This window comes from Pelodiscus sinensis, chromosome 2 (assembly GCF_049634645.1).
Source record: "Pelodiscus sinensis isolate JC-2024 chromosome 2, ASM4963464v1, whole genome shotgun sequence".
Classification (NCBI taxonomy): domain Eukaryota; kingdom Metazoa; phylum Chordata; order Testudines; family Trionychidae; genus Pelodiscus; species Pelodiscus sinensis.
This window is the reverse complement of record NC_134712.1, coordinates 198,181,386-198,199,226: the sequence shown is the minus strand read 5'-3', so window position 1 is coordinate 198,199,226 and position 17,841 is coordinate 198,181,386. Positions and strand designations below refer to the sequence as shown.

At 43.4% G+C, this 17,841-nt stretch overlaps 1 protein-coding gene across 5 annotated transcripts in view; it reads right to left on the bottom strand.

Annotated features, from left to right (window-relative positions):
- The window catches only part of OSBPL3 (oxysterol binding protein like 3), a 127,272-nt gene that overhangs the window by 50,026 nt on the left and 59,405 nt on the right, over positions 1-17,841 (bottom strand). For all 5 annotated transcript variants that reach the window (XM_006138372.4, XM_014581221.3, XM_006138373.4 and 2 more), the window contains exons 3-6: positions 5,389-5,505; positions 2,570-2,623; positions 2,265-2,378; positions 706-873 (exon numbers count right to left, since the gene is read on the bottom strand). In XM_006138372.4, coding sequence (XP_006138434.2) covers positions 706-873; positions 2,265-2,378; positions 2,570-2,623; positions 5,389-5,505 — 453 coding nt within the window. The remainder of the gene's footprint in view (positions 1-705; positions 874-2,264; positions 2,379-2,569; positions 2,624-5,388; positions 5,506-17,841) is intronic.

Genomic DNA, 17,841 nt, shown 5'->3' with positions numbered 1-17,841 from the left:
ATACAGTTTTGGTAATTGATACTCAGGTGCTTCAAGAGGCCTTGTTAGGTTTAGGCTCAATATCCTAAAGGCCAAAAGCATAAGTCAGGCCAGAAGTTTGATGGCTCTCATATCTGATTGCTAGGCCTAAGAGGAGGTGACCTGCACTTCTCTTGGCCCTGCAGTGGTGCTCTTCTCTCCCATCAGAAGTTGTCAATGCCAGAATAGAAGGCGAAGCCTAATTACTAATGTTTTGTGGTTCTTATAGATACTTTATAAGCATCTAAGTTTTAAAAGTTAAACTCTCACATTTTTACCACTGTAGTATGAGTGGACAAAGTTTAAATTTAAAGTAAAAATCTACAATTGTATTTCCCATTCTGACAGCAAAACTCATGTGTGCCAAAGATTATTTATTATGAAACCATTAACACAAGTTTTCCAATATTAGACACACTAGTGTTTAATCAACATGAAAAAGTTAAACACTTAAAAAAGGACATTTAAAAAAGTCAAGATAAAGCTTTACAGTATTCTAAAGAAAATTGGACAAGAAGCAAAGTTACACATTAGACATTTTACAGTTTATATCTGACACCAAACTTTTACCCAACCAAAAACTGAATTATAGCTTTTTAAAAAAACAAAACAACAAAACAAAAACCCACACACAGAATGACAGAAAAAAATAACGTTAATTAATCCTCAATGAGAGCTCATCATTACCTTTCTACTTGAAACAGAATCAAACACACTGGATACAGTGTCTGTGGTAGAGGATGCCGGGAAGAAATTATTAACATCATGTGGAAACATGGCAATTTCATTTTGACGATACATTCTGTGGTGACGCAGTTTTGCTACCCATTCATCAAACAGTTCCTGAGATTTCACCTACAGAAAATAGTTAAGTTGTATGTCAAGGAGTCATAGTTCATCTTAAATTACTCGACAAAACTAGATCTTATTTTCTCCTTTTTCTTACAAGGGTAGCCACATGAGGTTCTGCATTCTTGACAGACCATCAATAAAGTCTTCCTATTAAATAGCATTCTTCCCCAACTTGGATACAACAGGAAAAACAAACCAAACCAAACATGGAGCAGCTCAAGAGAAAAAGCTATGTTAGGTTAGCTAAAGATTCTAAGACTCCATTCAGGAAAGCACAAACAAATGTTTAAGTCCATCCCTGTTCAGGGGAAAACTGACATTTGCTTAAGTCTCATTAACTGCAATAAGATTTAAGCTTAAAAAAAGCATACCATACTAAATAGGGCTTAATATTGTGAACTTAAATACAAGTCTTGTAAGCCTGTCTCCTGAAGGACAGACTTAATTTAGACCCACAGAAGCATGACAGCTTTAAATCTTCAAATATACCAGAGTACATAGAAATATATAATCTCAGTTTTATTTGCAAACGTCTTTGCTTTTAAGGTTTAAAAAAAGTCTTTAAAATGTAAAAGTCAAACCTATATTTAACTAAGATTTAAGACACCTAACTATATATTTTAAGTGAATTTAGAGCCGTGTTTACCTGCATCTCTGCAGATAGAAGGGACTGAAGTTCCCATTGGCCATGGATCATTGTTACCAGCCAACAGGAGCTACAGGAAGTGATGTCCCATCCATGACCAATGGGAGCTGCAATCACCAGTACCTGTGGAGATGCAGGTAAATGAAGCAGCGTCAGCCCACCAGGAGCTAAGCCCGTTTTGTTGCCCACCCAATTTAGAGCATTAGATCAACTTACAAGTTGAACACTGCAGACTATATAGTCCACAAAATACTTCTTAATTATGTCCGATTAATAGATTAGATCATTTCTCTCACGTAATAGAGATGTAGTATGTGAGAATACTTGCATACTTTGCAAGAGGGCATAACAGCAGCATCTGCCTACTCTGATCCATTTTTTTCTCCACATTAGTCTCACAAAAATGAGTAATTACATTTAAGTATAAAAAATTGCTGCCGACTACAAGATCTCGTGTTTGACAGAATTCAAAGTTAGGGAAAGATTTTACAGAAGTTACAAATTCCAGAAACTGAATGACAGGAAAAATAAAGATAACTTACTTCTCAAACTATTAAAGTTCAGCCACATTTGACAATTGCTACATAATTTAAATAAATGTATTCTCCAAGTTAACCAATATTTCTACCAACCTTTTATTTGAAGGCCAACACTACAATCTGCACAGATCAGTAGGTAGGTCACAATGTTTCAATATTTTTGCAATTTCATTGGTAAGATACAGAATAAGACTGCCTTGAAGAATTACCTTGAGATGGTATATGTATTCTTCTGTATCCAAATCTATACATTTTGTTGATTTTTTTACAGACATCACTGAAAGTCCAACATCAATGCAGCCATGAAGCTTCTCTCTCTCGACCTGCAAAGATTTTACATAGAAAATTAGCATTGATTGGCAGGATCAACATTAATTCAGCTTGTAGTTCAGATATTCAGAATCTTTCCTTTTCACAACACCATCCAAGTCCTGGTATGCATATAAAATATCAAAATATTGTGAGGGAGCAGTGGGGTATGATGGGGGAAAAAGGAGAGAGACAAATAACTTACATCAGCTTGACACTTGCCATACTTCAAAATTCCTCTGTTCAAGTAGAAGTATCTCTGTAATCAGAAATGCAAAGATACCTTCATAAGAAGGCACGAAATGGTACTCTATATTCCATTAAAAGGGCATCTTCTGCTGTTAACCTTTTCAACTAAGACAATACACCAAGTGAGTTAAGTTTAAAAGGCAACTAACCAACCATCAGGCTACATCGACACTGGAAAGAATTGGTGATCAAAGTGCTGTCCGCATGCTGAAAACTCACCAAACCTATTTTTCTGCCACCCACTGTCCACATATCACGGCCACATTGTTAGCTCCCTGGTTGAGAGAAAGAGCATAGCAATGTGGGTAATTATCCCATGTTGCTTGGCATCACCTACAGTCACTAAGAACTGTGGGGATGTGCAATGTAGTGCTAGGCATTTTGGGAATGTGAAAAACATCCCAGCAGCCACCTCTTTGCTTCCCAAGGCTCCTGGGACTTCCAGCTTTCATTCAAGTGGTGCAAAAGTCAATTATTGCTGCAAACTCCAGCGTCTGCTAGGAGGAATCATGGATCCTAGACTTCTCTCCCACATTGCGTTCAATGTGCTTAGGACATCACGCATTGCGGCCAAGCAACTAATGTACTTAATAGCAGAGGACAGAGATGCAGATGACTGAGCGACAGGGACAGGAGTGAAGTGGCAATGCACTGGGTGGTCACAGAGCAGCTGTACACAGTAGAGTCTCGCTTTTGGGCTAGGGAAACCAGCACTGATTAATGGGATCACATTGTCATGCCGGTGTAGGATGAAGATCAGTGTCTACAGAACTTTCAGATGCGTAAAGCAACCTCCCTGGAGCGGTGTGCTGAGCTAGCCTCTGAATTGCGGTGCAAGGACACCTGAATGAGAGCTCTCAGTAGAGAGGTATGTAGCAATTGCTTTATGGAGGTTAGTGACCCCCGATTTCTACCATTCGGTTGCAAATCGATCTGGAGTGGGGAAGCCTACCACTAGGGTAGCATTTCTGCAAGCATACTGGGCAATAAATTGCATTTTGCTGCATAGGATTGCGAGACCCTGGTAAATGTGGATGGTGTAGTGACTGGCTTTGCTAACATGGGCTTTCCAAACTGTGGAGGGGCAATTGATGGCCCTTATATTCCCATTATTACGTCACCCCACCTTTCCATGGAGTACATCAATTGGAAGGGTTACTTCCCCATGGTCTTCAGGATCACCGTAGACATTTCACAGACAAATGCAGGGGAGCCTGGAAAGGTGCATATGATACACACATCTTCAGGAACACTGGCCTGTACAGAAAGCTGCATGCTGGGACTTTCTTTCCCAACCAAAAAATTACAACGGGGGATGTGGAAATGCCCATCATGACCCTAGGTGATGAGGCTTACCCCTTGTAGACCTAGCTCAAGACTACTTACATGGGGTACCTGGACAACAATACGACTAAGCCAATGCCACATGATTCTTGAATGTGCCTTTGGCAGATTGAAAGCAAGATGGGACGTGTGTATGGCAGGCTGGACCTTTTGGAAGATCATATCCCCAAGGTGGTGACCACATGCTGTTGCTCTTATACTTTGTGTGAGTGTAAGAGTGAAGTGTTTACCCCTGGGTGGAACAACGAGACATGGTACCTGGACACACAGTTTGAACAGCCAGACACTTGTGCTGTCAGAGGAACCTACAAGGTGGCCATCAATATCAGGGAGGCTCTGAGGAACCATTTTTGCAATGGGGGGAAGCTGACGTGTGTCAAGGTTGCTTCTCTGCCTCATCCCACTACTCTTCCTGAGTGAAGCATTCCCATGAAACCAAGGCATATTATAGGCTTCCACAGGGGCCAGAACGATTGACATGGGCAGCATCATACAAAATAAACTCATGAAAACTTGTTACATTTGTCTTTATTGAGGTCTTTCACTCAGAAAGCTTAGTGGTAAGGGATAGCAAGGGTTATTGGAAAACCACACAATGGTGTTAACATCCAGCTGTCAAAGTCACAGCTGCTTTGACAGGGAGTGGAGTGTGCTTGGGAAAAAAAAAACTTGAGTGGGTGGGCACACAGGGAGAGTTGCTATGGGGGGGGGGGGGGGGGAAAGAGAAGTGTCCTGCATGTGCAGTCGCACTCTCCTTGGATGCGAGATCCAGTTCTTTATAAAAACAGCATGTTTTGGGTGCAGCACCAGACCAGCTGTTTGCCTCCTTCACCTTCTGGAGCTCCTTTCTCTCGTTCATGCTCCTTCTCACACAGAGCTCGAGATATGTGACTGTCTCCCAGTTCCTGCGAATCACTTGCAGCTGTGATTGCAACAAATTCTTCACCCCACACTCTTGTTAGATCCAAAAGTTATGGGTGCTCCAAGCAGGAGAGCATCTTGAGTGATAGCCCACCCACCGTCCTTAAGACACCATAAGGATCACTACACAGTGATCCAGACACAAGGAAATGGATTTTAAAGTTTGCAGGGTTTGCAAATGGGAGGGGCACATCTGTTTAACATGACAGCAGAGTTCAAAGCATTGACCAGAATAGCTAATCTGGCACTGAGGGAAACATTCTGGATGTCAATAAACTCAAAAAAAAAAATCTATGGTAGTACACACTACATGACTGTCAACAGTAAAGGGAGGGGGAAGAGTCAGAAGTCCCTCACATGGCTAGAAGTTTGCTACCAAAACTGGGTGCTTGTCGTGATTTTTGCTGCGTTGCAATGTGAACACTCTCCAGGTTTTGTTGCCAAAGAGAGGTTTTTGATTATAAAACTTGCGAGTGTAGACAATGCCTAAGATAGGCACTTGTTTCCTACCTTGTGCCAGCCTTTCAGAGGCCATTTCCTCTTTTTCAGTAGATAGCCTTCCTGTTTCTGTGGTTGCTGGGTATAATTCATGACTCCTCGCAATCCTTCCACAATTTCCCAGCTGTCCTGTTAAAACACAAAATCCACAGCTGATTTCTTTAAAGGAACAGAACTAAAAACATCTCTAAATAAAATCCAGTGAGACCAGAATCTCATCTTGAGAGAAAATACAAATTAAATGAAGTGCAATTTTTCTGACAAAATGTCTCATGAATGTATGAGCTCACCAGTATTATTTACATATAGTACATAGCCACAAGGTAAGCCACAGTTTAGTTGAAACCTTTATATCAATATAGGCAAAACCAACTCCCACTTTAGATCTCTTTTGTGCATAATTGCCTGTAAAGCAGACCATAAAAGCCTAGATTTCTGGCATGTTCTTTAGCATGTGAGCAACTCAAGGTCCTCCTCCCAAATGATGAGCAACTTCAGAATTGAGAGATGAACCATACAGGTACAAAGAAGGAAAAACTAATTGAAAATGTCAACAGAAAATGCCTTCTTCCTGACGGTATTAAAGGAGTGACCTTGAAGTAATCTGACATACAGATGAGAACAAAGCGGATAACTATTTTACAATTCCTTATAAATAAAATAAAAAAAAATCAAACCTTTTATTTTTTGGTTAAGTGTTGCTGTGAAAAATATTATATAAAAACAGGGGGAAATTATTTTTCAAGGGAGTACATGTTTTGTGTCAGCCACCTATTTAGCAGGAGTGTGGAGTGAAGGGGCGGGGAAGGTAGGAAAATTCCTTTCCAGCTTTTAATATTTGAGACATTACTGTAATGGAATATCAAATAACCAAGAAGGAGAATAATTAGGTACCTAGTTAATTTATACAAAGGAGTAACATGTAGAGGAGTCACACAGCACTTCCATTACCCAAGAAAACCTTTTTAAAAAAATTCTAAAACTGTGTTTGTTACATTCCTATAATCTGTGTTCAAAATATTTTGTGAAAACAATTCTCTGTATTTATAGCCCCCAACAAGAATCCAGTGTAAGCCATCATGCTACATGTCTGGTAGAGCTAAACTAGAACAACATACAGAGAGTCAACAAATAGAGGCATATACATCCCTCATTTTATGCAACATTACTTGACATGAGAACATCAGTAAATCCAAGTGGCAAGATGCAATAACCCACTCCCCACAATCCTTGGAAACTAGGTAGAAGTATTAACAATTTAGTTTGTGAGAATTTTTTGTTTATGCCAACTTCATTAGGACTTTTTATATAGCTTGTTGTAAAACTGGACAAAAATATCTAGATGAGTTGAAGTATCCCGGAAAACCTCTGAATAACTTCAAGGGTATGCATTCCCTTGGTTGATAACCACAGCCTTACCTGACCACTTGCTCCTGGGGATACACACAGACTGTAATTTCACAAATAAATGTATTGGGTTGGGAGGGGGATACAATGCAGGTGGGTCTCAGAAGCAATCCCAACAATATTAATGTATACTCTTAAAGCATGTTCCACCAACTTTTTCTACACTAAAGGTCTATAATGAAACTGCCTCCAGGGCGACACTGGATGAAATACTCCAAACTCTGAAGATGATCTACTGACTGATGTAATCCAACAATTTAAAAAAATTGAAGAGGCATGTTAAGAAGCAGCCCTGGACACGTCACTAAATGCTGCATGAGGCTATGAAGCTGGAGATGATCATCTGCTTTATCAGAGACCAGTAGTGTAGACTGTGTCTTCCCGAGTTAATCTTGAAGGTTCTTTTGTCTAATGAAATGTTGCTATGCTTAATCAATGCTTCTTTCATGTCAACACCACTCTGCCCGAAGACGTTCTAAACTCATGCAGGATTTTTCAGTAGTTTTTTTCCCCCCAAGCTAAAATTAAAAAGAGATGCAAGAAGTAGTCCCTAAAAAGCCCCCCGTGCTACTCCAGAAGAACACACTCTAATTGTAATACCATCTGAAGCAGGGGAGAGCTCATGGCTGCTTGTTGCCCACCCCAGATCTGGGTGCTAGCCTGCCCTGAGAAGGCAGTTCTGGCAGCTGGGCATAAGGAAGCCCAGCCACACGCTGCACCACCCAAGGACGAGTGATTAGTCCTAAACACCTTTGCACCACTGGAAGCTCTAAGCGGCCCCCACTTTATAAGAGTGAACTGGACATACTTTATAAGAGTGTTCAACCTTTTAATTTCAACCTAGCTTCATCAATAATCTGACTAGGTCACTGTTTTACACAATAGCTGGACATAAGCCCATTGTAGCTGGGCAAAAAGCAGAGTAGACAGCTGAAACACTGAATATGACAGAGTGAGGGTGCAGTAGTGGATAGCAAGTACTGTTTGGAACCAGAAATCAGTGAATTTCAATTTACATTAGTTAAGTAACAGAGGAATACATTAAACTGTCACTGTTATACTGTGCTAAAAATTTTAGTGTGCATAAAGAATTTTCCACTAAGTCATTCTTGACAGAGGTTGCTTTCAGATTTGGTGTGCAAGGAAAAAAAACCCAGCAGCTTTTCTCTAGGATTTAACTGGATTTTTCCCGGAGAGCCTACCAACATAGCTAAAAGATGGAAAAGGCGTTTGATTGGGAAGCCCATAAAACTCATAAGCAGTGATTGATTTTAAGAATAGAAATCTGTATAAATATCAGATTAGCTTGTTCCCTTCAGAGAAAAATTTCTCAAAGAAGCATTACACATGGCATCTATCACCCACTGCTTTAGCCCAATTATACTTGATAGCAGTGCCCATCATAATCTACAATGAAAAGGATTAAAATCAGATAACTGAATTACTAATGAACATAGTGTGCGTGTGTGTGTTCCTTAATCATCGATAAGGCTGAGAATTTGTCAGAGGTTTGACTTTCTAGGACCTCTACAACTTCTGCAGCAGCTGGTGTGGCTGGCCCAGGGGCAGAAGCAGCAACATGTCCCTTGGCTCTAAAATGAAAGTGTGGCCATATGACTGTGTTCTGCCCCTGCCCACAAGGCACTGCACCCACAGCTTAAGAACACCCAAGATTTAGTCAAGGGCATATAGTACAAGTCACACAGGTAACAGACCATGAATTTTTATTTACTCTGAACTGTCCATGATTTTTACTAAAATTACTCATGAATAAGCCATAGCCATAATCACCTGAATCAGGGTGGGTAATTTTTTTTTTTTACTGGGGGCCACTTCATAAATTTTTTGAAGAAGCCCTGGGTTGCACCAGAAGAGGCGGGGCCTCAGGCAGAAGGGGTGGGGCCAGGATACTTTCCTGCTTCCCCACCCACAGACCACAATTGGTCAGGTGGTGTGGGAGCATGTGAAGTCTTTGCCCCCCTTCATAGAAGTTCTCCCTAGGCGCCTATGCTCCTGGCAGTGGGAGGAGACTTTGCACACTCTGCCTTCTGCCCCCAGGCCAATCAAGGACTGGGGGGATGGGACAGGGGAGCACACAAAGTCTCCTGTCCTGCCAGGAGTGCATGATGCTTCTAAGTGCTGCATGCTCCTTGCAGGGTGGGGGCAGGGTGGAGGAAACTGTGCACTTCCCCCCCATTCCCAAGCCCTGATTGGCCTGGGGACGGGGGAACAGTAGGGCCTCTGCCGGTCAGATCAACCCAGAGCTGGCCCATGGAGTCCCTTCTATCACCCCTGGCCTGAGTTCAGCCCTGTGCATTTTTGATAAGCAGAAGCAGACAACAGATCCAATACAAAACAGTCTTCAATCTTTTGGAAGGCAAAACATTTCCCAAATGTGTGAGGTTTACAGTATTTTACTAATAATGGCCATAGGGGAAAAAAATCCAAGCATCTTCATATAAACTCTTTAGCAAACCACAAAAACCATGACTTAGGATGGGTGAAATGTTGAACCTTATAGTTTCAACTTAGTTATTCATAGTTAAATCCGTGTTCCTCTCAACCAACAAGAGCCTATCAAGAAGGATCAGAGCACAAAAGAGCGCATGTCTGGTAATTTCCTCAGAATACCATCCAATTCCAGGTTGGAAACCCACCAAGCATACTCCAAGGGCCGGGGAGGAACCAGGACACTTGTATAGAGGGAAGTTACAGAGGTGGATTCTATGGTGACGAGGGTCACATCTGAGGGGGATACATGAGGTGAAAGAGAAAAGTCTCATCAAAAGGCAGTGAGTTGGAGGCATAAACTAGCTTCTAATAGCTCCAGGGGTTGACGAGTTAGTCTGTAGAGGATAAACGAACAAAAACTGGTCTGGTAGCACTTTATAGATTAACAAAATATGTAGATGGTATCACGAGCTTTCATGGGCAGTTTTCTCCAGTCATCTGAAGTGGGCAGTGCCCACGAAAACTCATGAGGCCATCTACATGTTTTGTTAGTCTATATGCTTTCTAATAGTTTGAGTAACCGCATCGAGGAATAGCATCACTTCTTGGCATTCTTAGGGCTCAAGAGGATTTTTTGAAGTGTAACGCCAACAGGCAGAATTGAACTTGGGACCTCTGGAGCTTAAAACATGAGCCTCTACTGCTAAAAAAGCCATCTGGTTCTCACCTAAGGCTGTAAAGCAGACTCGTTCTCTTTATAAGTGGTCTTAGTACCACTAGATGGGACAGTACCCACACCCAGACTGTATGTAGGATAGTCTCCTGTTCTAAGTGTGTCTTCTTAGGTTTTACATTTCGCCAAAACTGAACAGTCAGAGTTGGCATCGGCACCAACAGCAATCTGGATTGGCCAATAAGAAAATGCTTTTAAGTCACAAGACTTCTTTTGAACTTTCAGAGATGTGGCAATAGGAAAAGGCAGCTGCTGTAGTCCCCAGATGGTGAGAGGGGACTGATCACACAGCCACTAGCGGTTTCTTTTTCTACAGAAATAATCAAAACACATGAGCCACTATTCCAGACCTCAGACATGCAGAGGGTCTAGGGATCAAATAACTCTCAGATGTATCCTTGATTTCCTTTTGGAAGATGCCATTTTCCCTTGCTCTGAATCTTATGCCTGTAAGCAAGATCTGAAGGAATGCATCCATTACAGCTAGCTGGAAGTGGGGAGAGACCTTGGGTGTGTCTATATAAATCGAGTTTGCTCTTTCCTTGCTTAGATGCTAGATATTCAGCAGATGGTGTGGTAATCAACTTAATTTGTGACCCAACACCAGCTATGTTTGTATTAAATGCGGGGCTAACTAAAATACGGTTACCAATGTTTGTAATTTTGTGGGAATACAGAAAAATAGGACTGTGCTACATTGTTCCAAATAAAAGGACTCAGCAGAAAGAATCTTGCTAATATAGGAACTTGACTGTCAGTGCCCTAGGAGGGTAAGGAGTGAGGTAAGATTACTTTGATCAGGAGGCTTTATGGCTTCCCTTGCCTGGATTTATTTGACCAGTTACCCGCTCTGTTCAAAGAACAGAGCTAAACAGGCATAGTTAGGAGCCTCTTTCTTAATGTTAATTGTGTTGGAGTTGTGTTTCTTCTACCCTACTTGCTAAGAGTTGAAATCTCTGGAAGCTGAAATCATTTGAGACTGACTGGCAGAAGTCACAGCCAAGAAGCGGATGGTGACCTGAGAGCCAGCAGGATGGCAGTGGTGAGATATGACAAGCGGACAGCAGGGCAGCGGCAGCAAGCAGGTGGATGGCAAGTGACCAGCGGAGCAAGATGCCTCTTTACCACCAGCGCCCCTGTCAGGATGGGAAGTGAACTCTGCAGATGCACCTCTGAAATCTGGATCTGCTCTGATCAAGGGTAGCAACTGCAAGTGGGGTGCAGAAAAGGGTTTGGCATGTGAAGGGGACTTTTAGATTACTAGACTTAAGAACCTAAGAAGAAAAGAACACTGCCCGGCCTAAATGGAGTTGAGACTTTTACTCAGGGAAAAAAACATGAACACTGTTTGTGGTGTTTTCCCAAATTAATGCCAAGTTACTTCCCTCCCTTTTATTAAGGGTTTGTTTTCTATGCATAGCCTCTTTGCTTGCTAATTGGAAAGTACTGCCTCTCAGAATGGCGTTGTGTGAATTTCCTAGGTTACTTGGTGGGGGCTCAAGCCAGTGCTGGATGGATGGATGGAAAGGAACTCCTAGATACTGAACCTAGCTCTGGCTGCTGCTGGCTCCACCTAGCAGAAGGAAAGGTTACATACCCCCTTTAGGGTCACACCACACTTAACATAATGGAGCAAATATGGCCTGCAATTTATCCAGAACTTCTCATATCTCCAGGGGGAACAAAAATCTCTTTAGTTGTCTGCTGCTAGAAGGAAATGCTGTCCCATAGCTGGAGGTCTGCTCAGCCACTGGTCTCAAGACTAAAGCAAATAAATCACTCTGGTTTCTGTCTGTTGTAATCTGCCTAAAATAGCAGAGGGGGAGCATAAGATTGCTTCATAGTAACAGGAAGCATTTATAGCAAGTTCTCTTGCTGAGTTCTACCCCTCTCAAAATCTCAATTACATTAAAAAAAATCAATAGCAGCAGCTGTCAGTGTCCAGACTGGTAGGGTGCAAAAAAGGGACGTTGCTGCAGAAAGCGACTACAGTTAGAACAAAGTTTTATTTTGTGGACTATCATCAATTCAGAATGAGCAAAACCATCTCCTCAGAGTAGACATAACAAATGCCAAGGACTGAGGCAGGTCAGCATAGGGAATTTGCACTGCTCCTTCTATGGTTGACCCAGAGAGTAACAGGTATGAAGGACTTTGGTCTCAAAGGCTAACTAATCAAATGAAAGCCCCCTGGTTTTCTACAACTCAAGGTATTTTTGTTTTGGGGAAAAAATGGAGTAATGAGTTTGAATTGCTATGATATATGCTTGTTCTTGCATCTCCTTCATTATAGCTGATGACAGTGCCAGACTTCCTTCTAGCATAAAACTGAGTCAGATGCTTTAAAGGGCCAAAAATAGAAAGCTGCTCTGTGGAGGATAAAGTTTTGCATCAGCAACAACTAAAGCATGTGTTATGGTTCATATATTTGGCAAGTTACTGAATTTTCTTTTAGTGTATGTATTCCCTATATAATAAATAATCTCTCTTTACTGTATCCACTTATTTCACAAGTTTATTTATTGCTTTCCCATCTACACTACTTTGAACATGTCAACCTGAACCTAAAAAAACAAACATGATTTTTCCTTTCCTCACAAATATTTAAAAATATGGCCTAATGGCATGTTATTACTACAATAGTGGGGCGAGGCATTAAATGGAAGTCACTTCACACTAACTACAGTTAGTGTCCTTTTCCTGGGAAGGGATTAATTTTCAGTGTTTTCAGGGTCAAGCTGCAAATCTATTCAGGCTGCCAGAAAGAGGGCACTAGGATTAGTGAGGGAAGGAAGGGTGTCCTAGAATGAAAGTTCCACAACCCCACTTGAACCAATCTCTCAAGCCATAAGGGTCTCTAGTCTGCACCACAGGGATCTTTACATAAGTGTCACCAGCGCCATATGCTTGCTCTGCAGGGAGAAGCAATCACAACACATCAGAATAAAATACTGTGATCCCAGCAGGTGCTCTTATTCTACCAAATCAACTCCCTTTCTGGGGCTTGAGTGCACTTGCAGTAGCATTCCCTCCTTGCCTGAGCTTGAGAAACTAAACATGCAGCCCACTACTCCACAAAATGCCTGCCAAGCTCCCCTCTGGCCCCATGCTTTGTAAGTTTTTTTCCACTTAATCTGATTATTGCAATGTCCTATCCTGGGAAATCAGCTGCAAACACCCTGAGAGAAAGGTGGCTGGACAACACTGCCTTGATACAGCAGATATTAAAGAGCATAGTTCTGACTGAAGTGGATTCGAAAGGGTCACATGGGTATGTATGCGGTTTGGAAGGAGAATAAATTCCTCACTGAAATGGAAGAACAGGAGAATACCAGATGATTAGAAACAATATTCACCACTGCCCCACAGAGGACCTCAACCTATAAGCTATAATTTTGGGGTTACTTTAACAAAAAAGTGACAAGTACTCTGTTGCTTTGGGCCTCTGCTGGAATCTTCTCTTTCAGTTAGTGAGATTCCGGTTCCTAGAGTTTCATAGATCTACCTTGGTTAAAAAAAATTCTAGAAAAAAAACCCAGCAAAATAAATGCTGTAATTTAAACAAAACTGCACAAGTGATTGAGAAGCAACCTACATACCTAGTAAAAATAACCAGCCTCTTCCATTAAAGTATGTTAATTTTGTCACTAGAGATGGGGAGAGGCAGAATGTAACGGAGGCCTGGACAGTGGGAATGCAATAATTCACCAGTTAGAACACTTTGGTAATAAGTCATATGATGTGTATTCTGTCAAATCCAACTAACAGTGATGCCATGCTTGGGAAAATGCTCCAAATAACCCAGCCTGACAAATTTCTATTTCCTCACAGGTTAACCCCTAGCCCATCAAATAAAATTTTCAACATGACTATCAGCAGCACCAGTAACACATTAAAGGTGCCATCGGACTACTCGTTCATGTTAAAGAGTGAGCAGTTTGTGAAGACTTGTAACTCCTTCTCTTTGCTAGGCTCCCTCTCCTCCTCTCTGGAAAGAGAGATATCTCACAACTCATTTAAATAGAGCTACATAGAGATTGCACCAGGTCTGGGCAAAATATGGCCTATGGGCCAGATCCAGCCTGCCAAGCCACCAGATCTGGCCCACAGAGGAAGCAGGGAATCCCAGGCAGACTTCCCAGCTTGCCCTGCAGCCCATGCACAATGCAGAAAAGCAGCTGCAGGGCTCCGTTTGTTTTGAAACTGGAGGGGAGGGGAAAGTTTTAGGAGCCACTCCACCCCCAGCACATTCCCATTGGCCGATTTTGGCAGAAACCGGCCAATGCGATCTGCTTGTTAGACTAACAGGTAGCTAAGAAGAATCACGCCCCCCCTCCTGGGCTCAGTTACTCATGAAGCACATGGCACTGCAAGCTGGCTGGCTGGGAAACATTTTAAGTTCTGCAAGAGGTCAGGCTAGTTTGGCAGCTGACAAGTCTCTACTGGCACCCCAGCCCTTTCCTGCCCCAACTCTGACCCCCCACTCAACCCTCTGTTCCCCTCTTACACCCAGACCACCTTCCCAGATCTGGCACCGCAATCTCCTGCCCCGGATCACAATCCCTTCCTACCCTAGGTCATATCCCAAACCCCTGCACTCCAGTCCCCTGCCTTAGGTCATGCTGCCAGCTTCATCCTAACTTCATCCCAGACTCCAGTCTCCCTCCTTCACCCCAATCCCTTATCCCAAGCTCCCTTCTGCACCCAATCTCCATTCCAGAACCCACATCTCCATTAATATCATGGAAGAGTGGGGCCCTCAACCACTTTCCAAAATCTTGGAGTGGGACCCCCATCAAAAATTGCCCACCCAGATTACACTCCTCTAACTCGCACCAAAACAGTAAGAGAACAAAACATATTGGGAGTGGAATACAAACAGCACATTATCTAGCAGCACACCTACTCCTCAGTTGCTGTACAATGTATAGAATACTGCACTATTTGGTCCAAGTGTCTGTCTTTTTCATGTGCCACAGGGGGAAAAAAAAAAGATTTTCCATAACATTGCATTTATTTATTTCATGAATGCTTAACAGTCATACTTAACATATTACCTTTTTTAAAAGTTAGATGTGATCACATCAGGTGTTACTCAATGCACTTTTGTCAATGCCCAATTTTATATTTCTCTTATTTGCCACCTATTGGTTATTAGCAGCTAAATATCCAAACGCATAAGACACAGTTTGTGTAGAATTTGTTTTCCACAAAGCAGATCTTGATTTGTACACTAGTGCAGAACCAGTCACTTATGGCATACCAACATCACTGTTGAGTTAAACAATGAGTACCAGTCACCTAGGAATCTAGAATTCTCATTTCCAGGAACGCTGACATTTGATGCTGAAAAATCCACCAATTCCATTCAATTATACGAATTCTGACAGGAATACACTTTACTTGCAAGACCACCTCCCGATTTCCTGCTTATCCAAGTATCAGATATAGAGCTTGCACTCGAGGTGTCAAGTGTACAAAGTTATTATACTTGCCCTCAAAAAGGGGAAAGAAGTTGTATTGAAAATGTCTGTCAAGTAGTAGTTACAAATCCATAGAAAAAAAATTCAGAAAAGATTTCCCTGCCACCTAATCTTGATAACAGAGGCTACTCAAGAACACATTTCTAAGAAATAAGTATTCTGCATTTCAACTGTATAATACGCCAAGAGCTGATTTGCCTGGCTTTGGGGGAGAAATCCAGGCCTCCCCAGAAGGGGTGAGGATGAGGGCTAGTCTCCTGTAGCCAGCCCTTCAATGCCATTTGGGGCTTTGGCCACTGCTGAGGTAGCAGCTGCCAAGAGCCCTGGGCCCTTTTAAATGACCGACTCCAAGGCATCTGCCCACTTTGCCCCATCCCCACTCCCATCAGTAATCCGGAATACAGTATTGGCCCCAGCTTTCCTCCTTCATATCTCAAGTTGATAGATGCTTTAATGGTCATATTCTGTCCATTAACCATCCTGAATCATTTCAGACTGACATTAATTTTCTGAGGCCTTCAGCAAGTCACTCAACTTTCATGCCTCAGTTTCCTCATCTGTGAAACTGGGATAATAGTCACTTGGCATATTGTGGCAATTGACGATGCTTATCAAATGCTTATTCAGAGGATAGCTCTAATATATTAAATTGGATCAGGAAGACTTATGTCATTAGACCATGTTATGCTCTTATGAACAAGAGACATGAATTGTAATTCCTTCCAGATGTAAGAAGCTTCCAACTTTATACCTCCTCCTTATTTGAGCTGGATGGCATAGCTGAGCAATTAGCCAGTGTTTAACAGACAAAAGGGACTTGGCTGGAGGATGGGTGGCTAAAACACACTCAACTGTTTGTAGGGTGAAGGTACGTTCCATGTGCTAAATTTATAATCTAACGAGCCCCGAATGGGGAAAGATTACATGCTTACATAAATCACTCCCTTCCCCAAATCTCTGTGGGCAGGCTACACAGACAGACAGTGTAGCCAGAATCCAAGTACCCAGCACCAACTCACTTGTACCTCCCTTCCCCGTACCCCCAACAGAGAAAGTGGGGATGAAGTGGGGTGGGACACAAGTGCTGCCCCAATGTTCTGGCCAACCATGCTGAGCCATGTTGGTGGATATTTGTAGCCAGACAGAGACCCCACCACCACCACCACCACCACCCCCGCCACATTCATCTTGCTTGCCCCTCTGAGGTGCCTGGAGCACACAGGACACAGAACAATAAGATCAGCACAGTCTTTGATGCCTTGACCGAGGCCTGGATATGCTGGCTCATCTGACCCTGGATAACTGTAAACACAGATACGAGAGGGTGATCAAGTGAATAAGCTGACCAAGAGGCTGCGAGAACTGCCCTTGGCTGGCACCTATATTGATATGATCACACAGCCGCCCCGGGAGAGGAATCTCCCGCTGAGAAAAGAATGCCCAGTACTCCCAATTTAGTTCTCTCTCTTACAAGTGTAAATTAAGTTCACAACTCCCTTGTAAGAACTGGCGTCACAAAGATGAACCGGCACCATAGATAAGAAAGAATACGTGACCCCACGGGTATAAAGATGGGTCCAACAGCACACTCACTCTGAGTGTCAATCTACCATCTATCTGCTGGTCGGGTTAGGTCAGTGGTCCCCAACACGGTGCCCGTGGGCGCCATGGCGCCCGCCGGGGCATTTATGTGCGCCCGCCTAGTGCTGCCCCACTCACACTGCTGCCGCGCCGCTTGTTGTTGATTTTAGCCCCCTCCCCCCATCTATCCCCTTCCCTCCGACCTCTTGTCTAATCAGCTCCAGGAGAGCTCGGGAGACCCCCCCGCCTGCTCCACGAGGAGCTTGGACCCTGGCGCAGGCAGCGCCCCACCCAGCGCTCTGCCTCACTCCTGCTCCCAGGTGTTTGTACAGGGCTGCCAGCCAGCTGCACTACCACGCCGGCCCCTCCGCACTTCTGCAGCACCCCCGGGAGCTGCTGGCCACAGAATCCTTTGCAGCAGCCGCAGGCAAGCCCTGGCCTGGCGGCTCCTCTCTCTCCTCTTGCAGGGGAGGGGTGCCTGCGGCGCCCCGCTTCACATTGGGGAAAGGTGTGTACAGCTGCAGAGAAAGGGAAGTAGGGGGACCCGTGACACTTTTCACCTCTCCCCCAGAGTGCTCCGACATTTCCGTGCGTGCTGTGGGGAGGGGACAAGGATTTGGTGGGGAGAGGGAAAGGAGACAGAATTCGGTCATTGGGGGGAGGTGGGAGAGGGGAGCAAACTGGGTCTGGTTGGGATCTGGTTTGGCTGGGAGGGAAGAGGGTGCAGGGTGGATCAGGTGGGGGAGAGAAGAGGGGTGGACTGGGTCCAGTCACTGAGAGGTCGGGTTTGCCTGGGAGGGGAGAGAAGGT